The sequence below is a fragment of the Pongo abelii genome, chromosome 17 (assembly GCF_028885655.2).
Source record: "Pongo abelii isolate AG06213 chromosome 17, NHGRI_mPonAbe1-v2.0_pri, whole genome shotgun sequence".
NCBI lineage: Eukaryota > Metazoa > Chordata > Mammalia > Primates > Hominidae > Pongo > Pongo abelii.
Window position 1 is genome coordinate 25,422,351 of NC_072002.2, and position 16,952 is coordinate 25,439,302.

General features: G+C 37.3%; 1 protein-coding gene across 7 annotated transcripts in view; it reads left to right on the forward strand.

Moving 5' to 3' along the window:
• The window catches only part of PPP4R1 (protein phosphatase 4 regulatory subunit 1), a 71,776-nt gene that overhangs the window by 14,472 nt on the left and 40,352 nt on the right, over positions 1 to 16,952 (forward strand). For 4 of the 7 annotated variants that reach the window (XM_024235794.3, XM_063716836.1, XM_063716838.1 and 1 more), the window contains 4 exons: positions 8,877 to 9,012; positions 10,153 to 10,259; positions 15,205 to 15,347; positions 15,869 to 16,015. In XM_024235794.3, the coding sequence (XP_024091562.1) occupies positions 8,877 to 9,012; positions 10,153 to 10,259; positions 15,205 to 15,347; positions 15,869 to 16,015 (533 nt within the window). The remainder of the gene's footprint in view (positions 1 to 8,876; positions 9,013 to 10,152; positions 10,260 to 15,204; positions 15,348 to 15,868; positions 16,016 to 16,952) is intronic. The other 3 variants (XM_024235796.3, XM_063716837.1, XM_063716839.1) reach the window with 1 other exon arrangement.

Sequence of the window (16,952 nt, forward strand, 5' to 3'; positions counted from 1 at the left end):
CCTATCTTTGGAATTTTCTGCTTAGAATGCCCTCCTCCTCTGTCCTGCTTGGCAAATTCCAGTGTATTTTCCAAGAATTGGCTTGACTTCGAAGCCTTCTCTTACTTATCAGGGTAGACTTAGAAGTATATAGTTAACAGTATATTTTGTTTGTATACAGTCTTATACCATGTATCTTTTCTTAGTAGAGTATGTATGTCTATATATGCACACACATACATACAATGTATACCCATATATGTACATATATGCACAATTTTTTTTCTAGTTTTTATAGTATATTCCTTGTTTGGTGCCTGACATTAGATAGTGTGTGTGCTGTCCTATTTATATTAAGACTACTAATTGGTTGAATGAAAACTATTAAAAACACATGGTTTCCCTACTTACTGGTTGAATGAAATGAATGAAAACAAAAACAGTTGGAAACCACACACAGATATTCTGTATCTAGAAACAAACTGAAATGCAAAGTGGGAGGGAACATTTGTTTATTTGCGTAACACTGTTGCAGACATTATCACTGTGTCTTAAAAGTCTTAACCATTATTTTATAGATGAATATAATAAGTGACAAAATGGGATTTGAATCCAGATCTCTCTTACCTTAAAAATATTCTGTTTTTTTCACGCAGTTTTGGTGTGACTATGTACAATTTTATGGTGGGCCCAACTTTTTTTTTTTTTTTTTTTTTTGAGACAGTGTCTCGGTATGTCGCCTAGGTTGGAGTGCAGTGGCGCGATTTCGGCTCACTGCAACTTCCTCCTCCTGGTTTGAAGCGATTCTCCTGTTTTAGCCCAGCTAATTTTTGTATTTTTAGTAGAGATGGGATTTCACCATGTTGGCCAGGCTGGTGTCAAAGTTCTGACCTCAGATGATCAGCCCACCTTGGCCTCCCAAAGTGCTGGGATTACAGGCGTGAGTCACCACGCATGGCCAAAGGAACGGTGCAACTTTTTTTTTTTTTTTTTTTTTTTTTTTGAGACGGAGTCTTGCTCTGTCGCCCAGGCTGGAGTGCAGTGGCGTGATCTCGGCTCACTGCAAGCTCCGCCTCCCGGGTTCATGCCATTCTCCTGCCTCAGCCTCCCAAGTAGCTGGGACTACAGGCGCCCGCCACCACGCCTGGCTAATTTTTTTTTGTATTTTTTAGTAGAGACGGGGTTTCACCGTGTTAGCCAGGATGGTCTCAATCTCCTGACCTCGTGATCCGCCCGCCTTGGCCTCCCAAAGTGCTGGGATTACAGGCGTGAGCCACCGCGCCCAGCCACAACTTTTAAACTATTACATTTTAGGCACTTTTTCTTAAATTTAAAACAGCGAAAAATTGGAATTTCTCTTCTGCTACTTTGGATTTCTATGTTAGATTCAGGGAACTGCAAGTAGTATAGGGAGAGGATACTTCTGGAACTATGACAATTGTTTTGTGCTGTTACATAATCTCACGTCTATACAAAAAGACATTCAGTTCTATAGGTAACAAGGATTAATGTCATTGTTTTGTTGTTTCTTTCCCTTGTCATCTTCCTTCCTGATGTTCTCTTTATTTGTATTGTAACATATTTGATTCCTTTCATAATTTGGAACTAGAAGGTTATGTTGAGCCTAGTTTATGTTTAGCAGCAGTTTTCAAAGGGTCTTAGAGATAAGATGAACTAAAGCTTTAAGTATAGGGCCTTAGTTTATATCCTAGGTTTTCTCTTCCTATTAAGAATTCTATTCTTTTGGCCGGGCACAGTGGCTCACGCCGGTAATCCCAGCACTTTGGGAGGCCAAGGCGGGTGGATCACTTGAGGCCAGGAGTTCAAGACCAACCTGGGTAACATGGTGAAACCCCGTCTCTTCTAAAAATACAAAAATTAGCCAGGTGTGTGGTGCCTGCCTGTAATTCCAGCTGCAGGAATTACAGATTGAGATTCCTGCATACAGATTGAGAATCTGTATTTCAGGAATCTGTATTCCTGAAATACAGATTGAGATTGAGACCATCCTGGCTAACACGGTGAAACCCCGTCTCTACTAAAAGAGGCTGAGGCATGAGAATTGCTTGAACCTGGGAGGCGGAGGTTACAGTGAGCTGAGATCGCACCACTGCACTCCAGCCTGGGCAACAGAGCAAGACTCTGTCTCAAAAAACAAAACAAAACAAAACAAAAAAAAGCTATTCTTTTAGGATTCTATTCTGTTCTGTTAAGATTCACCAAAAACCCAATTTTCAGTTAAAAGATGTGCCACATACCTTTTTCATGGAATCTTTTACTTTATAATTAAATATTAGGTTTTGCAAAATGAAAAATACTTATTTAATTATTTATTGGAAATCTGTCTTGAGCTTACAAGTGATCTTCCCTTTAACTTTTCATCCTGGCTCCCCCTCAGCTAGCAATGACACCTATTTAAGACCGTAAGTTTATAGGCAAAAAGGGAGTATTGGTATTTTGGGAGAACAGATATAATTAGAAAAAGCATTTCAGGGTGGTCATTGTTAATATATGCTTTTAAAAAAAATTATTTATTTATTTATTTATTTTGGAGGCAGAGTCTCACTCTGTCACCCAGGCTGGAGTGCAGCAGTGCCATCTTGGCTCACTGCAACCTCTGCTTCCCAGGTTCAAGTGATTCTTGTGATTCAGCCTCCCAAGTAGCTGGAATTTCAGGCACGCACCACCATGCCTGACTAATTTTTTTGTATTTTTAGTAGAGACGGGGTTTTACCATGTTGGCCAGGCTGGTCTCGAACTCCTAACCTCTAAGTGATCTACCTGCCTCAGCCTCCCACAGTGCTGGGATTACAGGTATGAGCCACTGTGCCCGGCCAGTATACGCTTTTTTTTCCCCCAAAAACAAAACAACAGTAACAATAACAACCTGGTTTGAACACTGTATTATATGCTTTTTGGTCATTTAAAAAATTCAAATAACATTAAAAGATGATGTATGGTTTTTTTACTTCATCAATGAAAGAGGCTGGATTTTAAAAGCCGTGGAACAGTATAGGGCTAGTGATGCTATTACAGTGTTCAAGAATCTGTAAAGTTTAGTTATGCAGAGCTACATAAGAATTCAAGAGTCTTGAAGTACTAATGTCTCCATTTCTAGTAATACTCCTTGTCTTTGATCTATTTTGTCTCATAATAATATAGCCACTCCAGCTTTTTTCTTTTTTCTTTTTTTGAGACAGTCTCACTCTGTTACCCAGGCTGGAGTGCAGTGGAGCTATCTCAGCTTACTGAAACGTCTGCCTCCTATACTCAAGTGATCCCCCCACCTCAGGCTCCCAAGTAGCAGGGATCACAGGTGTGCATCACCACCCCCAGCTAATATTTTTGTATCTTTTATAGAGATGGGGTTTCACCATGTTGTCCAGGCTGGTCTCATCTCAAACTCCTGAGTTCCAGCAATCCACCTACCTCAGCCTTCCAAAGTGCTGGGATTATTGGCGTGAGCCACCACACCTGGCCTCCAGCTTTCTTATGCTTACTATTTTGTGTTATATCTTTTTTAAAAACTATTTTCAATCTAATGGTTAAAATTTTGTCTTTAAAAATGTATCTCTGGTAGTCAGACTATATTTCTGATAGTCTGATAATCTTTGCCTTTTAGATGAAATATTTTAGTCTATTTATATTTAATGTAATTATTGATCTAGTTGCATTTAGGTCTGTGATTCTGCTATTTATTTTCTGTTTGACTTATGGTTTTTTCCTCTGTTACTCCTTTCCAGACTTTATTTTGGGTTAGCTGAATATTTTTTAGTACTCAATTTTAGTTTCTCCATTATCTTTCTGGCTATATCTTCTAGTGTGTTTCAGAGATTACTCCTAGGATTGTAATTTTTTTTTTTTTTTTTTTTTTTGGGAAATAGAAGTGAACATTTGTCACCAGTGTCTGTACCAGAGTGGAACACTCCCTTTGTATGGAAGTGACTATCAATCATGATAGAGTGGTAGCAAAACATTTGAAGCAGAATATTATTTTGTTACCTTCTAGGAGTATGCTTCTTAAGTATGGTTGTTTGACAGTCTGCATTTAAATTAGTGGGGTTATTTATTTAAAAATAAATGCTCCTGAGCCTTACTCCAGACTAACATAATCAGTATCTGAGTGTGGGATCTAGGTATCTGCATTTTTGGTAAGTGCTCCAAGCTTGTCTTGAACATAATTATGTTTGACAGTCACAGCTGTAGGAGTTTTTTCCCACTGCCTTCTGCTTTTTATGGGCCAGAATCAATTTTATTGTTTATCTTTAAGATTAACAAGTATGAGACTGATGAAACAGTTTGGTCATAGTCATAGAATTCTAGAGCCTTTATAAAGGTGTTTCAAGGTTATGCTAGCTTAACAGTCTTATAAAGAAGAAAACTGAGGCCAGATGAGAGTGGCTGAGTGGCTTTTACAGCTCTGATTTATAATTAATAAGGTATTTTGCTATGAATTGTAGACCAGAATAAGCTGCACTGTGTAATTATGTTCATGGTTAGGTGTTGTTTGTAATCCAATTTGACGGTCTCTGCCTTTAGTTGGGCTATTTAGACCATTTGCAGTTAATGTAGTTACTGATATGGTTGTGTTTAAATCTCATTATCTTGTTGTTTCTCATTTGTTGTCCCATCTCTTCCTTGTTCCCTTTATTCTCTTTTTCTGCCTTCTTTTAGATTACTTATGGGGTGTACTGGCTTAGTAGTTATATGTCTTTGGTGTATGTGTGTTTCTTTTTAAATAATGATTGGTTTAGAGTTTATAATTAATATGCATTTTTACCTTTCCACAGTCTAACTTCAAGTAATATGTATCTCTTCACACACAGCGTAAGAGCTTTATAACAGTATACTTTATCCTTTTCCTGCCTTTGTGCTATTAGTCATACATTATACTTCTACATAAGTTGTGAACCCCACAATATATATTTATCCATTTATTTTTTAGTATATATTTTTATTTAAGCAGTTATCTTTGAGATTTGAAAAATAAGAAATTTTTTATTTATCCCATATTAACCTTTTTTTTCTTTGTTTCTTTTTTTTTCTGGAGACAAGGTCTTGCTTTGTCCTCCAGACTGGGATGCAGTGGTGCCATCTCAGGTCACTGCAGCTTTGACCTCCAAGGTTCAAGCAGTCTTCCTGCCTCAGCCCCTTAAGTAGCTGGGACTACAGGTGCATGCCACCATGCCCAGCTAATTTTTGTATTTTTTTTTAGAGGCAAGGTTTTACCGTATTGCCCAGGCTGATCTTGAACTCCTGAGCTCAAGTGATCCATCCGCCTTGGCCTTTCAAAGTGATAAGATTACAGGCGTGAGCCACTGTGCCCGGCCCCATATTAATTGTTTCTGATGTCCTTTATTCTTTTGTATAGATCCAGATTCTCATCTGGTGTAATTTTCCTTTTGCTTGAATGATTTGCTTTATTATTTCCTATAGTGCATGTCTGCTGTTGATGATGTCAGTTTTTGTATGGCTGAAAAAATCTTTATTTCAGCTTCGTATTTGAAAGATTTCTGTTTTTTAGGTATGGAGTTGTAGGTATTTTTCTTTATGTACTTGAAAGACGTTACTGTCTTCTGGCTTGTATTTTAGATGGAAAAGTCTGCTGTCATTCTTTTGTTTTTCTGTATGTAACATGAGTTTTTCTCCGGCTGCCTGAAAGTTTTTATCACTAGCTTTAAGCAATTTGATTATATTGTGCCTTGGTATACTTTTCTTCATGTTTCCTGCTCATGGGTTTCATTGAACCCCTTGAATCTGTCTGTAGATTGATAGTTTTTACCAAATTTGGGAAAATTTTGTCCATTATTTCTTCAAATATATTTTATATCTCTCATTCTTCTTTGGGGACTCCATTTGCACATATATTTGGATGCTTGGAGTTTTCCTACAATTGATTGATGCTTAATTCTCTTCCTCCCCCATATTTTTTCTGTTTCATTTAGGATATTTTTCTTACGCTTTTTCTTCAAGGTAACTCATTTTTTTCCTCTATAATGTTTAATCTGCTCTTGATCCCATCCCGTGTATTTTTCATATCTTTTTTTCATCTCTAAAAGATCAATTTAGGTCTTTCATATCATCTTCCATCTCTCTTAACATGCTCTTTTTTTCTGCCTTCTTAAATGTGTGGAATATAGTTAAAATAACTTTCAATGTTCTTATCTGCTAATTCTATATTTTTTTGTCCTGGGTCTGTTTCTGTTGTAGAATTTTTTGCCTCATGGTTTGTATTTTCCTGCCTTTTGTGTGCCTAGTAATTTTTTATTGGATGCTAGACATTGTAGAGTTCACCTTGTTGAGTGCTAGCTATTTTTATATTCATTTACATACTCGAGTTTTGTTCTGTGACACAGTTTCTTGGAGATAGTTTGTTTCTTTTGAAGCCTGCTAAGCTTTGTTAGGCAAAACCAGGAGAATTATTTGCCACTTCTTACGCTTTTTGCCTCATTTATTTTAGAATTTTTAAAATTTTTGTTGTTGGAGACATAAACTAGTCCTTGTCCTTTGTGATAATCGAGGATTCGTTCACTTGATCATTTCAGGTAGTTATTTTTCCCAGAATACTGACTAGTTTCCTCACACACATAAACTGTTTCAATACTCACCTAAAGACTCAAAGGGACTTTCTGCAGCTTTCTGAAGTTCTTTCTCTGTGAAGGTCCCTTCTCTCTGATACTCTTCCTCTGCCAATTCTAGCTGCCTTGGCCTCCCTGAATTCTCAACTCTGTCTCCTCAACTCGAGGAGTCTGCTGGGATTATATTTGGACCCTCCTAGTGCTCTGGAAATTATTTCGAGGAAGTCAGCTGGAGGAATATAGGGCTCATTTCATTTGTCCTCTCTTTTTCAGAGATCGCTGTCCAGTACTGTCTTTTGTCCAGTGTCTGAAACCATGGCTTCATATGTTTTATCTTTTTTTTAAGAGATGGGGGTCTCACTGTGTTTCTCAGGGGCTAGAGTGCAGTGGCTATTCACAAATGCAGTTATAGAAGAGTACAGCCTCAACCTCCCGTGCTCAAGCAGTCCTCCTGCTTCAGCCTCCTAAGTAGCTGGGACTACAGACACTATCAGCATGCCTGGCTCTGTCATTTTATATATTTATTTACCATTTAAGGCGTGAGGGTTAAGTTGGTTCCTGTTAATCCATCCTTTGTCAAAAGTGGAAGATCATGTTTAAGTATTCTTTCAGTACAGAAGTTATTTTTATTTTAACAAAAGGAACTGTTGTGGTCGCTTTTTGATAATGTTCTATTGGGAGTAAAAATGTTATCTGTTTAAAGTAGTCAGTTCTGTAAGATGGGCCCATGGTATATACACATTTACTTTAAAAACAAGCATTTTAAAATGCCCTAATAGCAATAACAGTTCATCAGGAAATGATGAATCTTTTCTGTCTCTCATATAGCAACATTTGGGAGGAGTTTCTTAGGTGGTTTTCTTTTTCTCTCCTAAGAAAAGAGCTAAAGGAGCAAAGACAAAATCTCATTGTGAGTGATGAACAGATTTATTTGTTTCAAAAGTACTTAAATGCTTACTTTGTGCCTGGAAATATCCTGGAGATGAAGCAGTGTATGGGATAAAAATTTCTGTCCTCATGGAGCCAATAACTTACTCTAGAGAGACAGACTATAAGTAAAACAACTAATACGTACCAGATGTTGACAGGCACTACTGAGAAAGTAAATCAAGTAATGCAGGGGATAGAATAGGAAGTGCCAGGAAATAATAATAAAAATTTCTTGGAAAGCTCTTAGGGCTTTGGGAAAGGCCCTGATTTAGCTCTGGATCCCATCCTTTCCAACCTCATGGTGTTTCCATCGATAATATTTTCTTATTGCTAAAACTTCAATTTATATTTATTTGTTGACTGTTTACTTTCATTATATAACCATGTGCAAATCTTTGTCTTCTTCTAAACATTGGGAACAAAACAAAATAAATCATCTTTATTTTGCTTGAATGCCCTGGCTAGTAATCTAATCCAGTTTACTATATTACAACCACAGTTCTGGAAAGTATATTTTGTATTCATTGTCTTCACTTTATTATATTTTCCTTTACCTCTTCAGTCAGGTTTGGCTTCTCAGCTTTCATACAGTGGAAAATCGCCCTTGTCACACAGCATGGCACAAAAGTACCAAATTCAGTGGGCACCTTTCAGTTCTTCCTTGACTCCTTTGGTAGTAGATGCTGTTTAATCATACCTTCACTCATTGCTTGGTTGCTTTGAAATAATTACCTTTTGGTTAGTTTTTAGCCATTCTTTCTTGGTCTTCTCTTCCTTCTCCTGCAGCTTGAATGGGTGTCTGGCCTTCTAGTTTGTATTAATACATACTTTTATTACAATGATCATTTTAAAGTAGATTGTTTTCTGTAGAATATTAGCTCTTTGAAGGCAGAAACATTAGTATTTTCATTGTTGTTTCCCCAGCATCTACCCTAGTACTTGGCACAAATGTATTTAATAAATATTTGTTTAATGAATATAAATATACTAATGTTTTTAGCTCTCTTCTATTAAGTGAAGTTAGATACCAGTTTCATTAGCTTTATCTTCTACATTGCAGGATTAACTATATTGGTTCTTGACTTTTTGTGTGCCTATTCACAAGTTGTTAGTGTCTTGATTGAACATGTTCTCAAGACTGATCACTGTTTCCTGCATACTGAGTTTCTGTAGCCTCTGACCTTTGTGCTTATAGAGCCAAGTAGAACATATCTGTAGAAAAAGGAGAGGAGGTATCTTTTAGTTATTTGTGGCTTCTGGATTGATTCTGAGAGTCTGTTGTGATTTTTTTTGTACCATTCCAGAAACAGATTTTTACTGCTTCAGACAGGCAAGGGGTACATTTTAGTTTCAAAGTATTATAAGGAGTATTTCTGATGTCTCTGATAGTTGGTGTGGATGACTACAGCTCAGAGTCTGATGTGATTATTATACCTTCAGCCCTGGACTTTGTCTCACAAGATGAAATGTTGACGCCCCTGGGGAGATTGGACAAGTATGCTGCAAGTGAGAACGTATTTAACAGGTATGCGCATATTCTTTTTGTTAAAGTGGAAGTGGAAGGGTGGTTTTATTAAACTTCAGTAGGGAAAATGAAAGTATCTACTTTAAAGGAGGTATTATTAACAGGCACAATCTGAGTCACCAAGTTTTATTCATAATCATAGCATGAGCAGTTTTGTACTTGTATATTCTTTGATCCTAGTAAGCATACAGCACACTTTCTTTGCAAAAAAACTTACCATTAATTACCATTGCTTTTCTGCCACTGGACATAATTTTGGTATTCATATAAATTGCTTATTGGGAAGTACATTATTCCTTCAACACATGATGTTGTATACCTGCTGTGTGACGGGTGATGCTCAAGGTCATTGGGTCACACAGCAGTGACCAAGAGCCAGCACTCTTTCTACTGCACTGTGTTTGTCCAGCCATGATCCCAGACCACCTATATCACACTTTTCTGGGAAATCAAAAAGTCTTGGTTCAGATTTTTTGGTTATAGCTATGCAAAACTCATACTACTAAAAATATGTAAAGATAACATTTTGAATAATGAATAAGTGTGTTTTTTCATTATGATAACTGAAGGACAACTGAAATGAATTTTTGGTGACTTTTTGCCAAATCAGTTAGATAAAGATTAAAAAAAAATGTTGTAAATATTCAGTCTCATCTTGTTAAAATAAAATCAATACTGCCATTTGCCACTTAGAAAATGATAGACCTAATATATGTTTTAATAATGTAATAAGAAAAAATTTCCTTAAAAAATATACAGATTTTGTCTTTTAAAATTCTAGATATCAGCCAGGTGCAGTGACTCATGCCTGTAATCCCAGCACTTTGGGAGGCCAAGGCAGGTGGATTGCTTGAGCCTGGGAGTTTGAGACCAGCCTGGGCAACATGGTGAAACAGCATCTCTACTGAAGATATTTAAAAATTAGCCAGGTGTCGTGGTGCATGCCTGTAGTCTCAGCTACTCAGGAGGCTGAGGTGGGAGGATTACCTGAGCCAGGGAAGTCAATGCTGCAGTTAGCCGTGATCACACCATTACACTCCGGCCTGGGCAACAGGAATGAGGCCCTATCTCAAAAAATTAAAATTCTGGATATTAGCTATTGATGCCATTGAACATACATAATTTTGTTTTTCTGTGTAGACAAATGGTGGCCCGGAGTTTGCTGGATACCTTGAGGGAAGTCTGCGATGATGAAAGAGATTGTATCGCTGTTTTGGAAAGAATTAGCAGATTGGCCGATGATTCAGGTATATGTGGAGAAAGTGAATTTACTCTGTTCTAGAAAGGTTTCTTTGACCAAATTTGTGTTTCTAAAAACTAATTGAAAAGTTAATGTGATATGAGATAGCTTTAAAATATTTACTAAGTAATTATCAAACCCATCAGTGACAACAAAAGTAAAATTTGTTACTGAGACCTGGACATTTTACAGTGGGCTCATTTAGTTTAATTTTAGAAATTTCTCATCAAAACAAATCTAAAAACATTGTTCTGCATCATGTATATTAATATTTTAGGATTAATAAAAATATATAGAATAATTTTGAATACATTAAAAGAGATGGAGGAGGCTATAAATTATTTTAGGCAAGTATAGAAAGCTTGCTTTCTGTGTGGTTTCTCACTTGCAAAAAATGTTGATTAACCATTTGTAAAACTAAAGCCGGTTTATCTCCAAAGTGAAGATAAGAAAGTCTGCTTAAGAAAGAGGTAAACTTGATTTAAGGCTTAGAAAATAGTGATGTTAAAGTTTGTATAAATATATCTTTTGTTGTAGTAAAATATACTTAATACTTAACACATAAAACTATTTTAAGGTAATATTAAGCATATTTTTATACTTGATTTTAGAAACCATCCAAAAATTTTAAAACTTTTTTCCTTAAATCTATTATCTTTATTAAAGTATATTTTCCACCTCTGACAGACTTTTTGGCATCTCAGCAAGCCCTATCTTTTAATTTTTAGACAAGCTCATCTTTTGATGAACAGTTGATTTTAATGGGAATATGTTAAATGTTTACATAAGCCTTAAATGTTTCTAATATTCTTACAGGGTGGGCAGAACATTTGTAGGCTTAACTGAGCAATAATCTACCTTTGTGTAAATAATTGCCTATGTATATGCTTGTTCTAGAATGGTTTTAGGAGGGGTCTCATCAAGTATAATTTTTACTTATTTTTTTAATTTGATTTAAGTTAAATAACAATTTAACATAAATTTATGGCACTGTTATAGCCTATTATGGTTATATTCCTTAGTAGAGACAGATATTCTTTAAGGATAGATTTCTGTTTTCCTTTACCTGTTTACCAACTCCAGAGGTTTTTTTTTGTAAGTGTGTGTGTGTGTGTGTGTGTGTGTGTGTGTGTGTGTGTGTGTGTGTGTGTATTTTAAAATATGTTCTCACATTGGTAAATTCATAGTGAATGTCTCTATTGACATAATTCCATTCATTCAGTATACATCAAACAGTACAAACTCTATACCAGGTTCTAGATTAAATGCTAGAGCAGTTATTAAGGTGAACAAGGATTTGTGTCATCAAGTTAACAGTTTAGTGAATGCAGCCAACATATAAACAATAAATTATAATGGGAAGGATCGGGGCAGGCTTCAGAAAGTTAGTGACATTTAAGTTGGATTTGATAGAATGATGAGGTATAGAGAGGGAAAAGGGCATACCCAAGAGGGGAAAAGACAGAGAGAGGAGTTCAAGATGGTGGCCCCTTTGGTCAACAATGAGGCCAACCTGACAATGAGACTAACCTGCTGAGTTTCCAGGTTAGAAAAATTAGGCTGTTAAATAAGTTAGGTGAGGGCTAGATTGTAAAGGTTTATAATAAACCATGCTGATGACTTTACCTGTTTTGTGATTTAGAACAGTGTAGTGTAGCAGTATGAACTGATTTGGTGAAAAAGATGGGTGACAAGAAGACTAATTGGAAGACTATACCAATTGATTGGGTGTTTTTGTTTTTGAGACAGAGTCTCGCTCTATTGCCCAGGCTAGAGCAGAGTAACGTGATATCCACTCACTGCAACCACCCCTGCCTCCCAGGTTCAAGCAGTTCTTCTGCCTCAGCCTCCCGAATAACTGGGATTACAGGCGTGCGCCACTACACCCAGTTAATTTTTGTATTTTTAGTAGAGAAGGGGTTTCACCATGTTGGCCAGGCTGGTCTGGAACTTCTGACCTCAAGTGATCCACCTGCCTCAACCTCCCAAAGTGCTGAGATTACAAGCATGAGCCACTGTGACCAGCCAGTTAATTGTTATAAGGATGAATTGCTGGATAGAAATTGAAGTACTAGGAGGGATTCCAAGGCTAACCTCTGGATAGAGTGAGGAAGAGAGAGGATTTGACCCTGAAGTTTCTAATTTTTAGGACTGGGCTTATTGTAATAGCTGGGTAAGATAAAGACTATTGAATAATAACATAGCTCTGAAGTGAATGAAATACGTATCCTTAGTTTAGACAAATAAGCAGCTGAGAACTTTTCAGTCTTCTGCCTTACCTTTCATTAGCTTTTATCTTGATTTTTTTATTCCCCAAAATTTACCATCTGCTTTTATTTTATTTTCCCCTGGAATGGATGGATGTATAGTGGTATCTCATTGTGGTTGTAATTTGCATTTCCTCAGTAACCAATGAAGTTCATACCTGGTTATACACTTACTGGCTATTTGGATATCTTTTTTTTTTTTTGAGATGGAGTCTCACTCTGTCACCCAGGCTGGAGTGTGGTGGCATGACCTTGGCTCACTACAACCTGCTTCTCCTGGGTTCAAGTGATTCTTCTTCCTCAGCCTCTCGAGTGGCTGGGGTTACAGGCATGCACCACCAAGCCCGCCTAATTTTCGTATTTTTAGTAGAGATGGAATTTCTCCATGTTGGCCAGGCTGGTCTTGAACTTCTGACCTCAAGTGATCCACCTGACTCAGCCTCCCAAAGTGCCGGTATTACAGACATGAGCCACCACGCCCGGCTTCTTCTTTTTTGAAATGTCTAAGTGTCTTCCCCCTTTAAAAAACTGGCAGTCATTTTCTTACAGATTTACAGGAATTCATTCTGCATATGAGCCCTATGTCATTTATGTATATTAAAGATATCTTTTTCACTCTGTGGCTTCTCTTTGCACTCATAGTGATGCTTCTTAAAGAAGAGAAGTGTTTTTCCTTTATGGGTCATGCCGTTGTGTCTTCTTAGAGATTTTTTCCAATCTCAAAGTCATAAATATCTTTTCCTGTATTCTCTAACACAGAGAAGCCTTATTGTTTTTTGCCTTGACATTCAGATCTGTATTCCACCTGGAATTTATTCATGTGCATGATACGAAGTGGAGGACAAGTTTCATTTTTTGTTTTTTCAATGTGAGTAGCCAGTTGACACAACTGGGAAGACCATCTTTCGCAGTTCACCTTTTAATAAATCGGTTGTCTGTACATGCATGCGTCTGTTTCTGGGCTTTATTCCCCGCCCCCCACATTAGTCTATTTGCCTAAGCAGGGCTTTGAAGAAAGGAAAGTTGCTGATTTCATTTTTAACTGAAACCATAACTTGTGTCCTCCTTTTGCTTCAAAAATATAAGCAATTGTCAGTGTTAACTTAGAAAATTCAGGATCCGTGAGAAAAGGAGAGGCCTGTATGTTTAGTTTTTTTAAAATTAGGTTTTTCTTCAAAACAGAAACACTCTATTTTGTTCATATCTGGCCAACTTCACATGGTACAACAGTATAATAGAAATTCCAGATATTGGTTTGTTGATAAGATTCTGAGCTTTGTAAAATACCGTATTTTCTACTTAAAGCTATGTTAATTTCTCTGGATATCTGAAATCCTAGTAGACACATTCATACATATTTACTTTAATGTAACTTTAATAATGCATAATAATGGTACCAAAGTTCTAGTTAGGTCCGATACAATGACTTGTTACTGGTAATCCATCATGTCTGTCTGTATTTCAGTCACTTGCATGTCTTCTATGAATTGCCTACTTGTATCCTTATTTTCTTTCTTATTATTTATTTGAACAGTGTGTTCACTTCCTAATACTCTGTTATACATGAATTTGCTCCCAGGCTGTTTTTCCTTTTAACTGAGTGTGGTTACCTGTTATCTATATTAAAGTTTTTTTGTTTGTTTTTGAGACAGAGTTTTGCTTGCTCTGTCACCCAGGGTGGAGTGCAGTGGCGCGATCTTGGCTCACTGCAACCTCCACCTCCCGTGTTCAAGTGATTCTACTGTCTCAGCCTCTGGAGTAGCTGGGATTACAGGCATGTGCCACCTGGCTCATTTTTGTATTTTTAGTAGAGACAGGGTTCACCATGTTGGCCAGGCTGGTCTGGAACTCCTGACCTCAAGTGATCCGCCCGCCTTGGCCTCTCAAAGTGCTGGGATTACAGGCACACCCAGCCTATAATAAAGTTTTTATAAAGTAAAATTAGTTGGTCTTAACGGTTGATTTTTGGATTTTGTCTTCCCACCTCAAGATTGAACATTTAATATTATCTTTTAGTACTTTTGATCTTTATGATGTACAGTAGGAACTTTTGTTCCGTGCTAACTAGCCAATTGTCCTACTATTGCTTCTTAGACATTTCATCTTTTTGAAGCCCAGAAATTTGAAGTGCCATATTTCTCGCATGTAAATTTGCCATATGCACTTGGGTCTTTTCAGGTTTTTAAAAAATATTTGTCATCTTTAATTTTTATTTACCCATTTTTAGTCTTAAGTCTAATTATATATCTTTCATTTATTGACTAAGTTGAGATTAGGAACTAGTTTTTATGATTTGTCCTAGTAGGTTCTTAAATAGTGGAATTTATGGATAATACTATGTATGTATCAGAGTATTGATGTAAATATCAGATAGGATATTTAACCCCTGGCACAGTGTGGCACAGTGTAGGTGATGAATAAATTTATTTATTGTTAAGAAATGGTTAGATACTCAGTGCATACTGTGAACAACAGAAGCTTGGGTTGAAGATAAGGTCCTCCTTTCACTCATGGGATTGATCTGTGTATGATTGTGAAAAGGATTGCAGAATTAAAGGATGTTGTCTCAAGTCCTTTATATTTTGAAGATGAAAGTCCATAGCCTTCCTTAGTACCCTCAAGAACAGATAAAGGTTTTGTTGCTGCAGGAGAACATGTTTGCTCACATTGCCGTTATTTCAATAGAACCAACTGTGAGAGCGGAGCTGATGGAACAGGTGCCTCACATCGCACTGTTTTGTCAAGAAAACCGGCCTTCAATACCATACGCTTTTTCAAAATTCTTACTACCTATTGTGGTTAGATATCTTGCAGATCAGAATAATCAGGTAAGAGTACCATTTATGTTCTTAAAAGAAATGTATGTAGTGTAATATATGGAGAATAGCCTAGCCTAAGTGTTCTTTTTGGAATGTTTTACTGTTTTTCAAAAATGAACAAATGTTCATTTAGACAAGATGTGTTTAGAGTCTGTGTTTAGAGTCTTGTGTTCATTAGACAAGATGTGTTTAGAGTCTGACAAATCTAGTAGATCCCTTTAATGCCATTATAGACAATGCCTAGTAAGTGCACTCTCACTTGGTAACCTCCTAGGGGTCCCTTAAAATGTTTGTTACTTTGTGAGGCATCTTTTACCAGGATGGCTCTGTCCACTTCCTCTGTTACAACACAATCTACCAAGTTCTGTAGTCTTTGTAATAGTTGAAGAAAATAAACACAAATATTTATTTGCAGAGTTTTGCCAGTTATGGGTCCCTTTGAGATGAGAAATCTTTGTTTATAAAAATCAAGTGATAGAATTTTGTCATATTGCATATGTACTTTCTTTGTGTTGTTATTTTTCTCCTAGGTGAGGAAAACAAGTCAGGCAGCTTTGCTTGCTCTTTTGGAGCAGGAGCTCATTGAACGATTTGATGTGGAGACCAAAGTGTGCCCTGTCCTCATAGAGCTGACCGCCCCAGATAGCAATGATGATGTGAAAACAGAAGCTGTGGCTGTAAGTCAAATGCCATTTTTCCATTTATGCAAAATGTGGCTGAAAAGAGGTGCTTATTAAAAGTCAGGCCGGGGTCGGGCATGGTGGCTCATGCCTGTAATTCCAGCACTTTGGGAGGCCGAGGTGGGTGGATCACTTGAGGTCAGGAGTTGGAGACCAGCCTGGGCAACATGGTGACACCTGGCTCTACTAAAAAAATACAAAAATTAGCCAGGCATGGTGGTGTGCGCCTGTAGTCTCTGTTACTTGGGAGGCTGAGGCAGGAGAATCACTTGAACCTGGGAGGAGGTGGAGGTTGTAGTGAGCCAAGATCAGGCCACTGCACTCCAGCCTGGGCGACAGAGCGAGACTCTGCCTCAAGGAAAAAAAAAATAATTAGGCTGGGCTGGGTGCAGTGGCTCATGCCTGTAATCCCAGCACTTTGGGAGGCCAAGGTGGGAGGATCACTTGAGACCAGGGGTTTGAGATCAGCCTGGCCAACATGGCAAAACCCCATCTCTACTAAAAATACAAAAAAATTAGCCAGGTGTGGTGGCACATGCCTGTAATCCCAGCTACTCTGGAGGCTGAGGCATGAGAATCATTTGAACCTGGGAGACAGAGGTTACAGTGAGCCAAGATCATTCCACTGCATTCCAGCCTGGTTGACAGAACAAGACTCTGTCTTAAAAAACAAAAGAAAGAAAGAAAGAAAAGGCTGCTTTACCTTGTTTAACATTTTTCTGTTAAAGTTGCCACAAATCATTAAATTTGAAATACAATCAGGGCTAGAAAGGGACATAAAGGCTTACAAAGGAAAATGTACCTTCTGCACACAATAAGAAAATAATAAATAATTGTAAATTATTATGTCAAAATGGAAAACTGAAATGGTTATTTTATCAGTGCAGTTAAAATTTTAAAAACCCTGTATTGAACGAAGAAACACTTGAACCCC